Source organism: Diplotaxodon limnothrissa, linkage group LG23, assembly GCF_057381915.1.
Source record: "Diplotaxodon limnothrissa isolate DT_005_m linkage group LG23, D_limnothrissa_male_GT1.1, whole genome shotgun sequence".
Lineage (NCBI taxonomy): Eukaryota > Metazoa > Chordata > Actinopteri > Cichliformes > Cichlidae > Diplotaxodon > Diplotaxodon limnothrissa.
This window is the reverse complement of record NC_140617.1, coordinates 10,192,538-10,210,158: the sequence shown is the minus strand read 5'-3', so window position 1 is coordinate 10,210,158 and position 17,621 is coordinate 10,192,538. Positions and strand designations below refer to the sequence as shown.

General features: G+C 43.3%; 1 protein-coding gene across 2 annotated transcripts; it reads left to right on the top strand.

The window, feature by feature from the left end:
- Nucleotides 1-7,647: 7,647 nt before the first annotated feature.
- Nucleotides 7,648-16,460, top strand: misp (mitotic spindle positioning). 2 transcript variants are annotated; one of them, XM_085348571.1, is made up of 5 exons: nt 7,648-7,709; nt 9,537-11,499; nt 14,576-14,766; nt 15,651-15,689; nt 15,766-16,460. In XM_085348571.1, exons 2-5 carry the CDS (start codon nt 9,657-9,659, stop codon nt 15,853-15,855), a joined length of 2,163 nt encoding a protein of 720 aa, XP_085204697.1. In that variant the 5' UTR covers nt 7,648-7,709; nt 9,537-9,656; the 3' UTR covers nt 15,856-16,460. The 2 variants fall into 2 exon arrangements, with proteins under 2 accessions (XP_085204697.1, XP_085204696.1); XM_085348570.1 differs by lacking the exon at nt 7,648-7,709 and adding an exon at nt 7,728-8,553.
- Nucleotides 16,461-17,621: the final 1,161 nt, after the last annotated feature.

Genomic DNA, 17,621 nt, shown 5'->3' with positions numbered 1-17,621 from the left:
CTTTATTTTCTAAGCATTTTCACAGCAGCAGGTGTTTCTTAATCCCAATGTGGAGTCCATGCAACTTTGGCCCACAATATTTAAAAAACATAAAAATATCAAAACAATGGTTTCTCTCAACAGCCACTTCAAAATCAAGTGTAATAGCGGGGTAAAACTGAGACAAATATGAAGCAAAGTATACTTCAAAATAAACTACTGATAATCACTTATAATATTTAAATCCCCACTAAGATGGATCAATTACAAAACACATATTCATACAAAAGTAAATTTTCCCAACACAACTGAAAATACTATTTAACGTGCAGCCTTATATGACAAACTCATTATACACATAAAACAAAATCTGTACATGACTAACATTTAAGTCAAGTCAAGCAGAGTTTTATTGTCAACCCAACAATATAAACTCAAGTACACAGTGGGACAAAATAGCGTCCTCCTAGATCAAAGGTGCAAACTGTAAAAATAAACTGGAAAAAAATAAAATATACATATATACACAACTATACAGGAATAAGATAAACTAATAATAAGTACAACAGTGTTGTACTTGAATAGAAATAGAATAAGAACAGAAAAGAACAAGAATAAATTAGTACAATAGTACACAGACAGAGTCAAACAGTGCAATACAGCAGAGTGCAAGTATCGGGAGTGAGAGGACAGTGTTATGTAGTCCAAGAAGTGTGTGGAGAAGAGAGTCCAGTGTGGAGGAGGGCAGTGTGGTCCTCGGGAGCCGGACTGCTTGGAGGGAAAAGCTATTTACATATATCTAAAAGGCAAAATGCAGCAGCAGACCTCTCTGTTTAGCACTAGTGAAAAACACATAAATAGGTGGTATAATGATAAAAGGCAGTTTCCATCACTTTGGTACTTTGGGGACTTTTAGCCCTAAGAACTAATACTTAGTAAAGCAAAATAAACCAAACTTAAATTTATAATTTAGTACAGGGAGACAAGCTACAGAGAATGTGCCTTACCAGTGTGGAGTCCATGCGACTCTGGCTGGGAACCCACCACACATGCAACATGTTTCCTAGCAGTGTCCCAGTGATTAACGTCCCACTACAACAGTGGAACCTTAGTATTACAAAAATTCCATTTAAGTAATAAAAAATCAAATATATACAATGCAGTTTGAAAAAAGTTCACTGTGACTATATCTCAGCTACACAAACACTTATTTGCACAATCTCATACACACACACACGCACCCCTTAATACATCAAGTTAGCTTTTGCACAACCCACTTTCATTGTTGCACTTTTGTATTGCACTGCTGTGTCTGTATAGTTTCTGTCTTTGTTTAGTTTTTTGTTTTTTTTTGCTCACTTGCACTTTATCTAGTCCTGTGTTGAGTGTCTGTTATATGTAGCACCATGGTCTTGGAAGAATGTTGTCTCCTTTCACTGTGTACTGTACCACTGCACATGGTGGGAATGACAATAAAGCCACTTGACCTGAGAAGTTCAACTCATTCTTTCTTCAGACTCCTCACAGCTGATCATGATTTCAGCGATGCAATGTCTGATAGAGAAAGCTCTTGAAACAGGGTTAAAACCAGGTTCATATCTGCTGAGCAGCAGCTCCTACAAATCAGTATTGAAACATTATCAGATCATCAGTTTGTGTCTGAAATTCATCAGGTCGTCATGTTTCACACACAGAGTGTGGGTCTGTCTGACGTCCTGGGGGTGACGACTCTGCTCTGATTGGATAGAAGTCTGTGAGGAAATGAGTCTCCTCATCAGATGATCTTTGAGCTCAGTGAACTCTTTCCTGGTGAGCTTATGGTCTCAGGACTAAATAAAACATGTTTGTTTTGGAGATAATGTTCCCATTAAGGTCAGAGAGGAGCAGGAAGCAGGAAGGATTTAGGGCAGGGTTGAACAGTGATTGACACGTTGCTGCTTTTTCTGTTTTTATTTGATCTTTTGAGCATTTCTGGAGCTGAGTGGAAGATCGAGGGTTTGTCTTGGTGGGTCTGTGACTTCACAGAGGTTTACCAGCAGAGTGCTGTGTTTGAGACTCTGAGGAAGATAAAAACAAGCTCAGATGGAGAACGGAGGGATTTATTTCACTCAGCAGCGTCTGCATGCTCTGCAGCCTCCTGCTGTTGTCTTAGTAACCTGCAGAATGAGGCTCAGTGTCGCCCACTGCAGGAGACAGTACCTGCTGACAGTGAAGCAGGTTGTGTTTTCACCCCGTTATTCCCTGATTAGTTCACAAGTGAAGTTTGACCCTGTGCATGCGGGCTGCACACACACACACAAATATCAGGGACAATATATAGCAGCAACTGTGACTCTGGGTTTCTGTTATTTAAGGCCAAATAACAGAAATTATTTTTTTAAAGATGCACTTTAAGAATGTGCAGGATGGGGTCAGACTTTATGGACCGACGGTCTCTTCAGTTTCACTGTATTTAGTCGAACGTGTGTGGCAGCCCAAGTGTCTGAATTGGTATTTTATTGTTATTGTGATGAACCGCTTAAACTAACTGATTAAACACTAATTTTCAGACAATGACAACTACAAACCTGACTTTAAGGAAAGATTTAAAACCAAAAAAACTCACAAAAAACAAAGTAAAATAACTCCAAATTCCATGTGTTCACTCTGTGTGTGTGTTTCTGTTGGTCAGCAGCATTCCTGATAAATTCTGCTGCTCAGCAACACTGAAACACACACACGTTGGTTTTTGTGGCTGAGTGAGGTCCTGGGACACACTGCGTTGCCAGGACCGTTTTAAACTGGTCCATGTGAATGCAAACACACAAATACAGTTCCTGCACAATTAAAACTTTATTCTTTGAACTGTGCAGTCAGGGAGAATATCCCCGAGGGAGGATAAGGCTAATATTTCTCTACAGCTGATTTAACCATAACCTCACATGTATCTACACTCAACAAAAATATAAACGCAACACCTTTGTTACTGCTCCCATTCCCCATGGGATGGACGTAGAGACCTAAAATTCATTCCAGATACACAATATAACCATCCCTCCCAAACAGTGGTCACAAATCAGTCCAAATGTGTGGTAGTGGGCACATCTGCTATATTGAGATAATCCATCCCACCTCACAGGTGTGCCACATCAGGATGCTGATCTGACATCATGAGTAGTGCACAGGTGTACCTCAGACTGCCCACAACAAAAGGCCACCCTGGAATGTGCAGTTTTGTCTCACAGCAAAATGCCACAGATGCCACAAGCAATGAGGGAGCGTGCAATTGGCATGCTGACAGCAGGAATGTCAACCAGATCTGTCGCCCGTGCATTGAATGTTCATTTCTCAACCATAAGCCGTCTCCACAGGCGTTTCAGAGAATATGGCAGCACATCCAACCGGCCTCACAACCGCAGACCTCGTGTAACCACACCAGCCCAGGACCTCCACATCCAGCAGGTTCACCTCCAAGATCGTCTGAGACCAGCCACCCAGACAGCTGCTGGAACAATTGGTTTGCACAACCAAACAATTTCTGCACAAACTGTCAGAAACCGTCTCAGGGACGCTCAACTGCATGCCCGTCGTCCTCATCGGGGTCTTGACCTGACTCCAGCTCGTCGCCGTAACAGACTTGTGTGGGCAAATGCTCACATTCGATGGCGTCTGGCACGTTGGAGAGGTGTGCGCTTCACGGATGAATCATGGTTCACATTGTTCAGGGCAGATGGCAGCTGAGAATGTCCCAGTTCTTGCATGGCCAGCATACTCACCGGACATGTCACCCATTGAGCATGTTCGGGATGTGCTTGACCGGCGTATACGACAGCGTGTACCAGTTCCCACGAATATCCAACAACCTCGCACAGCCATTGAAGTGGAGTGGACCAACATTCCACAGGCCACAGTTGACAATCTGATAGACTCCATGCGACGATGTGTTGCACTGCATGAGGCAAATGGTGGTCACACCAGATACTGACCGGTTCTGGGTCCCCAGACCCCCAATAGCGCAAAAAACTGCACATTCCAGGGTGGCCTTTTGTTGTGGGCAGTCTGAGGTACACCTGTGCACTACTCATGATGTCAGATCAGCATCCTGATGTGGCACACCTGTGAGATGGGATGGATTATCTCAATATAGCAGATGTGCCCACTACCACACATTTGGACTGATTTGTGACCACTGTTTGGGAGGGATGGTTATATTGTGTATCTGGAATGAATTTTAGGTCTCTACGTCCATCCCATGGGGAATGGGAGCAGTAACAAAGGTGTTGCGTTTATATTTTTGTTGAGTGTAGTATTCAGTTTTACTTTCCCTGAATACCTCTGCCTGTATTTATACCCTCAATTTGTGTGTCCTCGTCGCCTTGTTATACTGTCGTCCACTCTTGCATCCTGATTGGTTTATTGTGGCTTACCGTGTGTCTGCATTTGGGGTCTTTGTTAACAAACGTGACTCTTTCGGATTTTTAATTACTGTAAGAATAAAACAGCATGAAATACCTGAGTCTGGACACTGTTAGAGAACATGTTTGCTGACGAATTTCATGCTTTCTGGAACTGTCCTGTGGGTTCTTCTTGGCAACACTGATGATTTCAATAATCAGCACAGGTTAACCTGATTTTAGTCTTTTTTATATCGCCACTCGAATGAACTCAAAAAACAAGATCAATACTTCTTAAAAATACAACCTGCAAGTGAGGAAGCAATGGCTAAGAACTGGTTAAATAAAGAATATCCAACAAACTTGAACAGATAAAATAAAAAGTTCAGGAAATCTGTGAAATTCATCAGCTGATCTTCTCTGTGAGAGTCTAGATGGCGAGGTTTCAATAACCTCGCCATCTAGGTTATTGAAAACTCGCCATCTAGACTCTGTGAATATAAGTACATAAATGACTAAGCTTTGCCTGTTTGTGTTGTTGTGACTACTGTTACTGTGTCTTTCTGTGGAGAGAGGCGGCAGATCTGTAGATATGACAGTTGGGTCCCTCCATTTTATAAAGAGGCCGATTTATCTTCAGAATAATAATTTAAAACAAACAAACATTGACTTGTTCTGATACCAGCTGCATCTTGAAGTGTGACTGATGTGGATGAATTATGACAGTAGAAGCTCCTTATCTCATCTATGTCTGTTTCTTCCCAGACAAAAGTCAGCTTTTGTCTGGGAATCGCAGCTGAACACATCGTTAGAGCTCCTGTTACACTTCTGATTCACAGTAAAAACAACACAACCTGCTTTTTATTTTCAAACTTTTTGATCTGAACAGAACTTATTCAGAAGCTCCTGATGTTAAAATTGAATGACTGAAAAACCTCCAAACTCTGAATATTAAACAGACTCGAAGAATAAACCACCTGGAACCTGAGCCCAAACCTAAACCTAAGCCTGATCCTGAACTCAGTCCTCTGAAGGTCTGACATGAAGTAAGGACCAGGCAGCATGTCCTCACAGAGCCATAGAGACCAGCACACACACACACACACACACACACACACACACACACACACACACACACACACACACACACACACACACACAGCGTTGGCGTGGATCAGTTGTCTGTCGGCGACTGCAGGGTGAGTCCACATTCTGTTTTCCTCTCTTTATTCTTACTTGTGTGACATCATGATGACATCATCTACCTGTGTGTCCAATCTCTAATCTTGTGACTGATGACGGGTTTAATATATTAGCGGGTTTGATGATGTTGTGAAATGTAAATAGTATTAGCCCGCCCTCCTCTGGCAGTCAGACAATATGACTGTTTAAAGCTGTTTACACAAACAGAAAACAAACAAATGATATTTACTCATGATATCACTCGTATGTTTACAATTTCCTGTCAAGAAGAAAGAACAGAAACATGTTTTTTAGTTCTGAGTTAATCTCTGTGTGTCTTAGTAATGAAAACGGATTTTAACATCTGATAAATACTGCAGCTTCTTATTGACTGCCCAGCTGATCACATGACCGATTGCGTCCAGCTGTCTTCAAGCTGCTGCTGTTGTTTTTGCTGTTATGTCTGGTTTGAAAACCTCAAGTCAGCCATCATTGTGCCAGCTCACCAGCTGTCACCTGTCCAAACAACTGTTGTCCAGCTGGTCTACAAAACATCTGTGAGAGACAAGACGCAGTCCTTTACACACCTTCATCAGCACACCTGTACGGATGCTGCTTGTTGATTTGAGCTCTGTGTTCAGCACCATATTGCCCAACAAACTGGTTAATGAAGTGACCGCTTGAACTCTTTACTGAGCACATGGATCATAGATAGGCCCAGAATGCCAGGATGGGAGGCCACACCTTATTAACCCTAATCCTGAGCACAGGTGTGCCACACAGGTGCATCTTTAGTCCTGTCCTCTGCCTCCCATTCACATTTCTCATTTTTGGAAATGAGAAGATATACTTCAAACATGCACTATGATAAACAGCTGAACCTTCACATTTATTTTATTTACAGCCTATAGCACATTTAAAGTACAGGTGGTGATCCAAAGTGCCTTAAAGACATTCCAGGTCTCAACAAACACAGTTTAAAAATGCATGAAACGCTGAAAGGTGTGTTTTATTGTGTTAACTAATTATTGTGGAAAAGAAAAATTACAGTGAAATTGATGATGATTAATCTCATGAGTCATGAAACACTGCTCTCACTTTCATAAGGTGCCTTCATAAGTTAAAAATATTGGTATTAGTAAAATTTGAGAAACATTTTTTACATTTCAAAAAAATAAAACTCGAGTAAGCATCAGGATTACAAACCATCCCAAGGTTTAAATCAATCAACACCTGAGGGAAGCTGTGTAACACCTGCAGGGTGATGTCATCAAAAGGCAAAGACCCCCACACATTACAGCAAATATATGAATGATTATTCAGAACAGTCTGAACAAAGAAAAGAATAAAATCAGCCATAATTAGACCGATTAGACTGGACATGTAGTCATACGCTTATGGACAAGAACAAAAATCATATAGGCCAATTATAATTTAAAACTATATAAAATAACCTGGTATCTAAGCAGTTAGTACAGCAACATCTACAGATTTATCACCACAAAACAAAATGGATGATCAGTTTGACAAATCTGTTTCTTATATTTTTATATTTTTGCAATTAAGAACATAAACAAATCCATAATTTTCTGATTGCTTTATTTTGAAAAGGTACAGTTCCTTAGTAACTTCCTATTTATATTACTGTTGCTTCAGGGCTTGTGGTGATTGGTTCCTGCTGACCAGGTGAGTCTGACTAACATCATCATCCAAAACCAGAACTGGTCAGATCCAGTTCAGACCGGCAGGATGTTCAGGTACACGCCTCCCTGGGTGGTTCTGTGTCACAGTCTGGACCAGGAGACGAAGGTGAGACACGCACTTTCTGTCCCCAGGGTCAGAGGTCAGAGTGGTGTAATTGCATTACTTGCTGTTGTGTTACAGAAGCTGCAGTTCAGCTGAGGGGGGCAGCAGGGAGTGCTCTTACGAGCAGGAGTGAAACTTCAGTTTGATGATCCAGCGTGGATCACGAGCTGAGGCCACTCTCCTGTCCTTCTGCGTCTTACCATAAAACACTCACAGGCTGCCACTGCCTGTTAGGAATATCATTAAAGACTGGTCTCTGGGGGTGGGGCGTTGCTTTAGGGGCGGGGCCTGTGAGTGGGCATTCAGTGACCTTTGGCACATCAGTCAGTTGTTCTTCAGGCTGTGCAGCAGGCAGAAAACTGATCAGAGGTAAGAAATCAGCTCAGATCTACCTTTACATGATCAATCAGACCTTTAATCAGTAACAACTGTAATCAATAACATCTTTAATTAATGATATTTATAATCATTGACTAGTGATGAGACTGGGAGCGCCATTTTTCTGAATCCAAGGTGCGAAGGAGAGTATACTCCTTCACACCTTGCTGCCTTATTATTAGTTATTGATTGTCACATGACCAGGACTTGGTTACTTCTTGAAAGCACCCGAAACACAAAGTTTTACAGCCCTGCCCCCCGAGGATCAGTTTCTGGGTCTCTGGGTGGTCTCCAAACAGTTGGACACGTTATCAGGTGACAGCAGCGGCTTGTCTGCAGGAGGAGCTGCTTATCAGGCATGCTCAGACAGGAGGGTGCTCTGAGGCCGCCGCTGTCTGGAACACTCCAGGAATCAGTCGAGTGTCATCTGCGGCTCGTGTTTGGCTGGTGAATTTCTGCACAAACAGGTGAAAGAAGACTTTATACCAGGGAATAAAATAACAGGCCTGGGGACCAGAAGAGGCCCTCTGAAAGGCCGGTCTGTTCCTGTGGCGTGACGGAGTAAAAGTTCGCAGATGCCCACATAACTGCCCACAGGGGTATCAGAGCAGCTACTGAGTGCTAAAGTGATTTCTGAAGCTCTTTCAGGGGCGCTCAGGTGTGAGGAGACGGTAGCATAAAGAGTCCCTGACAGCAGGAAATGCTGGAATGACAAAGAATAAGAAGAAATGTTGTCTCTGAGCACCTCATAGCATTTCCAGCCTGCACGGACTAAAGATTATAGATGGCCATCACTGCCGGTCTGAGTCCTGACTCAGCTCAAAGACACAGACAGGTGAGGAGCACACCTGACCTGATGTCCTGCACTCAGGTGTGTGTGTGTATCTGTAACCCTGGCATGCTCAGCTGATTGGTGACGGCTCTGAGCCGCAGTTCTCCGTGCTAACAGGCCTTTTTACAACTTTGTCAGCTTTTGAACTTTGAACTGCTGCAGGTTTATAACCCTCTGACCTCCACCTTTATCCGAGCAACTCTGAACTTTATCCGTTTTATGGTGGATTAATTATTAGAGTTCATGACCACAGACGAGCTGCCTTCCCATAAACGGTCATATGACTTCAGTCAGTCTTTTACGAGAGTCGCTGTAAACGTTATCATTGATCTATCATTCCTTGGATTCAGTTAAATTTCCTCCATAAAAACTCAGCTGCTGATTCCAGTTCAGGTCAGACATGCTACAGTCAAACACGTGCCCCGGGGCCCTGAACCAGCCCCCCAGCTGGATAAATCCGGCACACTTAGTGAATGTACAGAGAAAAGTAGAGGAAATGATTAGTGGATCGGTTCTGCTTCTCCTCATTTCCTGTCTGTGTCTCGTGTTTAGTGACAACGTTCATATAAAACACATTCCTAATGATGAGGTCAATGAGTCCCTGTGGCCCCAAAGCTCAGGGTTTGCTCTGAAGTTTATGGATTTGATAAACTTCTTTAAGTGGTCACAGCAGCTCCACCCACCTGCCCGATGATAACCGGTCTGCTGTGACCTCCTGTCTCAGCTTCCGGCTCCATGTTTGGATGGATCTGAGTCTTTTCAACCCTTATGTTCAGTGCAGGGTCTGTACTTTACAACGTAAAGTGCACTGAGGAAACCATTGTTGTGCTTTGGCACTATATAGTTAAAACTGAGTTGAACTGGATGTTTCCAATGCAACCAATCAGCCCTCCAAATTGATTCCTGTTACTAGAGAAACTGTCCTATCCCTATTGCTGTCCTCTGTGGTTGCCACAGTAACCATTCTTTCCTCCCTGTTGTTTCAGAGACTTTCTGCGGGCAACCATCAGGATGTTTTGACTTTTCCATCTTCTCAGTCGAGTTCTGTTCATCACCATCTGTCAGAACCTCTGTCACCCGCTGGTTCTGCCACACCACCTGCAGCCATGGACAGCACTCCAAAGAATTGGGTTTTAAAGCCTCTGTCCCCCACGCTCCAACCATCAGACCTACGCACCATTGCTGTACCAGCCCCAGGTCCAAATGACCTGGACACCGCCTTTAGGAGCATCTCAGTTTCACACAGTCAGCCTTGCGTAGTCGTCTCCTCCCAGCAGGGCGACGAGTCTCAGGATGTTGTGGTTCAGGCCCGGCAGATTGCTGTGTCGCCTGATGGGGGAAACTCCAGTGACGAGTGGCAACCCAGCAGTCCCAGCAGTCCTGGCAGCAGCTCAGGCTCTCATTGTGGGTTTTACTCCTTTGTGGAAGATCCAGGAAGCCCCAAGGCTGAGCATAATGAAGCTTGGATGGTCTCACCCCAGCGCCAGGCTATGCTGGCCACCCTGAAGCAAGAGAAGGGCTTCAAACTACAGACCTACACAAGCAGCAAGAAACCCGAGAGTCTATTCTCAGAGGGCAACGGAGACCTGCAGTACAAAGTTGATGCAAACAATGGAATCAGAGTGGTTGGTGAGGAAGAGGAGAAGGAGCTTCGCAAAGAGATCATTCGTACCCAAGCTCCAAAGAAGAGTGCTGGGTTTCAGGACCAGCTGAGCTCCCAGGAGGACCTGAGCCAGTCTACAAACAAACTGATAGAAGGTTTCAGTTTAAGCTACAAGCCAGTCAGTTCCAGACCAGAACCCCCTCGTCCTGCTGAGCCCGGAACCATCGACAAGGAGCAGATCAACTTCAACACAATCCGACAACAGTTTCTGAAGTTGGAGCAGGACCGGCTGAAGGCTCCGTCCAGTCCTCTGAAGTCCCCAAGAACACACCTGAAGTCATATTTGTGGCCAGATCTTGATGTAACCACACCAAAGAAGGTGGAGACAAGTAACAACGCAGCACAGTTTAAAGCACCTGAAGAAGATGAAGCATATCGACAGAAGAAGGTGACGGTGTTCCAGACTGAGGAATGTTTGAGCAGGCAAAGCAGCGTGTTTGATGACCTGGACTCTGGACTGGAGGAGCTATCAGGAGAGGTGGGTGGTGGCTACGTCAGCGATGATGGGGTGTTCAACGATAACGTACAGCAGCTGAACAGACCCATCAAGTCCACTAGTGCTTGTGAGACCCCAATTGAACGGGAGATTCGGTTAATCCAGGAACGTGAGGAGAACCTGCGCCGCTCTCGAGGCCTGAAGCTTAGTGACAGTTGGAGACAGATGGTTGAGATCAAAACCAAACGCTTACAACCACGACCAGCACCGATCAAAATGAAAGAGAAGACTCGAGTGAGCTTCATTGTCCAGGGAGAGGTCAAAAACGAGAACCAGAATAAGCTTGATCCTTCTCAGAATATCGAAGAGACTAGAAGTCAGTCGGAGCCACGAAACAAGGACAGGTGGACAGAGGAGAGCAGCCAGCCTGAGTCTGAAACAAGTGAAGTCTTTCCATCTCCTTGCTGTCCTCATCGACACCCTGAAGAACAAAAACAAATGAGCCCGATTCCCTCTTCCTTGATCGAGATAGACTCTGGGGTCCAGGACAGAAGACGTCTTGACCAGGATCAAGTGTTTTCCTTTTCCTCTACTGCCTCCCTAGCATTGACACCTCAAAATGAAACAGCCCTTCAGTCCTGGAGGGAGAGCCTGAAGTCCACTGGCCTGCAGTGTAGAGGAAAAGGAGCCCCAGACTTCATTGAGAAGGAAATTGAGGAGGCTCTGAGAAGGGAGCAGGAGCTGAGGGAGTCCAGGGAGGAAGCCAAACAGCAGCTGTTCTCTCCAGCTACTCTGGTGGAACAAGCGACCCAGAAGGCCGTCAGTCAGTTCTACCCGCCGATAAAAACAGGTACGTACTGTTGACCCGATCACAGCAAACTCAAAGTGCCCCATAATTCTCAATGTCAGTTTGTTCTGACAGTCCAATCACGTCTAAACGTTTTTTGATGTTTCCAGACCTCATTAGATTTTAGTCCTTTGATATCTCAGGAAAGACTCCACATAAATTTCAGCTTAGGACCAAATATGATTTTTGAGGCTGTTTTCAGGTCAAAGTTCACCACTCCGGCAGGAACAGGGCTTAGCTGTTACTCAGTAATCTTTGAAGGAAAACTATTTTCACCTGTTTGTAACCAACCACATATCTTCTGCCTGTCATTCACTGTCAAAACACACACCAAACCACGATTGAAAGAGTGTTTCCTCTCAGGGGGATTGGCTGCTGCCTTAAACAGAGCCAGCGCTTTGGTTTGTGAGTTTATTGTCCACCGGTGACACTAACACACCTCTCCGAGGCCCAATGTTCACCAAATATTAGAAAGAGGACTGAACCTACCCAATCACATCAGAGTGGCTCATGGGAGAATTTGCTGACTCAGTGTTTCAGAGGTGTTTATGAGTCTGAACAGAGGCATCCCCCAACAGGCCTGGACTCAAACCCGGTTCCTCCTCAGAGTCCACACCAGCACTTGGTCTGAAGGAAAAACTCATCACACTATGACATCATTAAGACTCTGACATGAGATGGTGGCCATGTATGGCCAGACTCTAACTGTCACCGGCCTTATTAAACCCATGTAACACTGTTGTTGGTCCAATGGTGTCTGAGTGACTCATCAGGTCCAGCAGTAAAACCTCCCAGGAGGCCCACATTGACCAATGCTGTGGTTCATGTTCAGCTCAAGGCTCTAAAATGCGCTCAGTTATGTTTAGGAAAAGATGGTTTGGGTTGAAATATGCTGTTTCACAGTAACCCTGCTCTGTTGCATTAAATTATTGTGTTTCGGGACGATGTGTGGAGCAGCAGTCACAGTGACTGACTGAAGGTTAAACACATCTCATCACTGTTAGCTTAAATTAATCAGCAGGTTTAAAAGTCAAATATGTGGAAATGTCCACAAAGCCAAACAGTAACCTATAACCATATTTGCGCTTAGCTGTTCTCAGATGTTCTTCAAAAGAACTATTTAAAGCTTTATTCAAACAGAGCAAAGACAACAAATGAAGTGGTAAAAAAACAAAACACAAAGAAAAGCTGTGAGGCTCACATGTATCCATACTCAGGACAAGCAGGATGTTATACAGTTTCCTCCAGCTCATCACTGTCATTAGTTTGTAGTTTTCAGGGTTTGTTTCAGTCTGCAGTTCCTCTGTCCACCTGGTGCTGTATGGCGTTATTTTTGTGCCACTATTCTGAGTGCACGTAAAAAAAATTTGAGCGCATGTAAACATTTTCTTTACAAGTGTTGTATTTTGAGGAGAAATTTATCTTGAGCAAAGAAAAGCTACATTTTGAGCGAACAAAATTCATTGCTGCATGCAAAAAATGTATTTCAGTGTTTGCTGTTATCCATAGAAACACACAGTAACAGCTCCTCTTGCTCAGTTTTTGCATTTGTTCTTGCTCAGATCTCTGCGGACCTGTTCGCGGTGTGTCGCTTGCACTCTGAACATCTCTGCTCCCTGTGCGTTCAACTCTTTCTATAGACTGTTATATTTGTGCCACAAAACCAACCAATCACACACTTGGATGCAAAAACTTCTGATTGCCTGTTTTGGTCTCTCTTTGGTCTCTCTTTGTTCACTCAAATTTAGTTTTTCTTTGCTCAAAATAAATCTCTCCTCAAAATGCAATGCAACAACTTGTTTTTACGTGCGCTCAGAATAGTGGCACAAAAATAACGCCATACTGCTGCTATCATCAGATTTTCACAAGCAACTTTTACTAACAGGGGTTTTTTTTGTTTATAAACACCCAGTTTGTGATGTTCTGACTTAAGTGACTAACAACAGGTGATGCTGAGGGGGAAATCTTCAAAATAAAAGACCCAGAGATCAGAGCAGAGAGACAGAGTGCTGCTGAAGGTTTAAATGGAATCCACTGAAGGAGTGTGAAAATGATCTGCAGGAAGGAAGGTAAACTTGTTACATAAAAATCAGAGAATGAGTAACTCAACGAAAGAAATGATCAAAGTCCAGAGAAGCACCGAAATCCACTTCAGTCAATCAGTAACAGCTGCTCCAAAGCCACACACACACACTCGCTCATCAGAGCAGGCGACCAATCAGCACATTCTGTTATCCAGAGAATCCACGCTGGGAAACATTGCAGCAGCGCAATCTTAAGAAACCCTGCCTCACAGCAGACATGATGAGCAGACTGTAGATAAAAGATGGACCCAACCTCTGTGATGTTACTCATTGGTTTATGAACCCCTGGTTTTAACAGTTTCGCTGCATGATCATCATCAGTGTGCATCCTCAGACTGTACAGGTGTATCACACAGACACAGATATCTGCTAACCAGTGCTCAGTAACATCCAATTATAATCCTCAAATCTCACTGCACACCCAAACTGGAGCTTAGACCTGTTGGACTGTGTGTTGGTACAGTAACCTCTCAGCAGCCATACAATTGGTCAGATGATGTCATTAAAAATGCTCCAAAATCTCCAACTGCACGAACACGGTGAAGCTAGTGTTACAGGTACCATGTGGCAACACCTGTAGAAAGCTATATATGTGTCCTGCAAGCAAATTTTCAAATGAAAATATCACTTACATTGAAAGTAAAATAGCTTAAATATAAATGAATTCACATAAATGTGATCACGTGTTAGTGGATATCACACTACCAGACAGCTAGTAGCTACAGACACATGGAAGTCTTTGAGGACTTACTTACTGCTCCCTCTGCTGGCCGTTAGAGGAACAACCACAGCTTCACATTAAAATGATTCCACTGAATATAACTGAAAACTGGAAAGCTCCACCTTAAATGTGTTTCCTGTTTAAAGTTCTGTTTCCATTTAAATAATAAAAAAAAAAAAAACATGATCGGAGGAAACAGCTGCTGTTCAAACACTGATGACATCACAGCGTGTCACATATGACGTCATTCATGATTTCCTCCACGGTGTTTCAGAGAAACCAGCCAGCGTGTCTTCTCCTCGCCCCTCCCTCCGTCTGCCCTCCGTCTCCTTCATCACGGCTCGGCCCTGGACCTCCTCCTCTCCCTCTCCCTCCTCCCCCTCCCTAGCAGTGCGAGGTCTGACGGAGACTCTGCTGCAGAACTTTGAGGAGTATCGAGCCAAACTGAAGCTGGAGGAGAGTGCAGTAAGTAGTTTTGCTCTTTCTGCTTTTTCAGCCTCTTCCTGCTTCAGGAGATGATGAAGATGATCATTTAGACGTTGTCAATGAAATGATGCTGCACAAATAAAATGGAAGTGAATAAAATAAAAACCAAGGTCCAACAAAGCTGGGTCTGTGTGAACTGTAAAACAAGCCAGAATGCAACAATCTGTAAATCTATTAAACTAATATATTATTTACTACAGAACACAGAAAACACATAAAATGTTTAACCATGGTAAATGTTTTAATAAAAATATGAGCTTGTGTTGAATCTGATGGCAGCAACACATCTAGACAGGTCCATGTTTCCTCTTCCGTAACATCAGTCTGTGAGCTGAGGAGAACAGCTGAAGATCACAGAAATCCAATACTGATTTACAGCCTCATCCCTGCGCTCAGATCCACTGAATATGCTGATGATGTCATGTTGTGTAATTGATAAAATGTTCACAGCAAGGACTGTGATTCTGAAACAGGTTGGTGAACTTCTGAGAAGCTCCACCTCTCTGAGAGGATCTTTTTCCACCTGATCACGTGGCTGACCTGCTGCCAGCTCCCTTTGATCTTTTCTTTTGCACTGCTGGACTTTGACACACTTTTGCTGCTCCGTCGCAACTTTTAGGTCAAGTCGCTGCTGCCAAATTCCACATTAGCTCAGATTTGTTATGAAACAGTAAAATGTCTCATTTTGAGTATTTACTGTGTTTTTGTGCTCTATTGTGGATAAAATATGAGTTTATGGGATTTGCAGATCATTGGATTCTGTTTTTATTTGCAGTTCAACCAGCGTCCTGACTGTTGGAACTGAGGTTTTAAAACTGCACAATAATAACGGAGTCTATTTTTATTTGTTTGTTTCTTTACAGTACGCAGGGATCCAGCCAGTTGATGAGATCAACAACGAGGTATGGGCTTCTCCTGTAACCTTAACCCCTTTACTCCTTGTCTCCTTAACTCCTTGTCGTCTTGGCCTGTTTTCAGGTTGTGGAGTCGACTCGAGTCAATCGACATAAGAACCAGGGAGCTCTGCTCTGGGAGGCCAGACAATTTGCCAACCAGGAGAACCAGTGAGTGTGCCTGACTCCAAAACAGGACTCGACCTCAAGCAGCAGGGCAGGAGATCCTGAAATACGGGACTGAGTTTCTCTCCTCAAGCTGGGATGCAGTGGTTTCTAAAGACGCTCCAACAGAAATGGCTGTTGCTGATTGTTCCTTGAAGATGACAGCAGTTCCCCTTGTCTAATCAGCAGTCCGTTGGTTAGAGCCTAAAACAGAGACAACGTGTCTGATTCATATAGAGAAAAAAAGATAGTTCCAGTGTTTATCTGGAGACTTTTAATCTGACACAGCAGCACGGGAAGTTTCTGATTGTTTTCATGATGCATCAAAAATAAAAAATTATTTTTAGTCCTCAGACACTCAGATGGTTCACTGCAAGACACAAACATCTGCCGACAGCTGCAGCATTATAGCAGAATCCCAGCGACAGGAAGCTCAGTTTTACCTGCTTTCTGAAAAACATCTGAACAGAGGGTTCTAACTTTCTCCAAAAGATCCAGAAACGGGAAGTGTAGCCAAACAGAGCACCCCAAACCCATCTCTGAAACAAATGTTTACAATGTGTTTTTAGCAGCATTACCAGAAAACCTTCCACACAAAATTAAACAGTGATTCTCATTGCTTTAACCCCCTAAGACCCGAACTCTTTCATTGCATGCATTTTTAATTTTTCTTTGCTATTTGGGCTGATTGTGACCTGATGAATGTAAAAACAAAGAATTACCAGATTTATTTATTTTTTTACCTGATTTTTGTTTATGAGAAAAATGAGATCCACATATGAGGACATTTGTTTTAAATTTTGATAGAATAGTGGCAGTATAATGTCCCCGTAAGTGGATATCAGGCCCTTGTAGAGCAAAATTTTGTATTTAGGTCTAGACAACCAAAAATGTGATGTCCACATATGTGGTAACCAGGTTGTAGGAGGTTAAACTGACGTTTCATTCTAGTTTATTTGTAATTTACCTGCATTTCTTTGTTTCGTGTTTTGATTTGATGTGAAGCACCTTTGTAACACCTGTTGTATCCCGACATGTGCTACACAAATACATTTACTTACTTAAACACACCAACACAGCACAAAACATAAACACAATAAACAAACACATTGTTTGGTGAGGTGAGTGTAACCAACAAAATCAGAGGGTACCTGGTGACAGCAGAGAGGAAGAAATCTCTTTAACCGGGAAGAAAACCAGGATCAGGGAGGAGGAGACAGGAAAAGAGGATGTGATGTTTCTCAATAAAGTCTTTCTTTACTTCAGTCCATACAAAAACCAACCATATGGACAGCATCCTGCTCATCATACAACACAAAAGGTGATCAAAAAACAGAAGATCGAACTCACTCATACAGCAGATCATTAGATCAGACCATAATCTAGCTGTGCACCCTGTCAGTGTGAACTCACAGCTAAAGAAAAAGTCACCTGACACCAGATTTAAAATATGTTTCTGGACAGATGAACAAGATGACAATGCATCGAGGTCGGATATTTTTTTCAGCGTTAGTTTCCATTATTAAAAACAACAACGAGTAAATACTAGTAAAGGAAACCACAATAAACTAAAATTGGGCGCAGGTATCTTTTAATTTTTTTCCGCCTAGAAGACTTAGCTCAGGGAAGAATGTTACCGGGGATAGAGGATGGTGTCCGCGGCGCCCGTCAGATAAACAGCCGGTTCGTCGCACAGGGCCGATATCAAACTGATCACAGAGGTTATATTAGTCATCTCACAGACAAACACGTTTATATGACACGCAGCTTAAACGT

Coding starts and splice junctions, on each gene's coding strand:
- misp (XM_085348570.1), top strand. CDS start 8,503: ATGGCCATCACTGCCGGTCTGAGTCCTGACTCAGCTCAAAGACACAGA. Junction 8,554..9,536: donor CAGCTCAAAGACACAGACAG/GTGAGGAGCACA, acceptor CTGTTGTTTCAG/AGACTTTCTGCGGGCAACCA. Junction 11,500..14,575: donor CTACCCGCCGATAAAAACAG/GTACGTACTGTT, acceptor ACGGTGTTTCAG/AGAAACCAGCCAGCGTGTCT.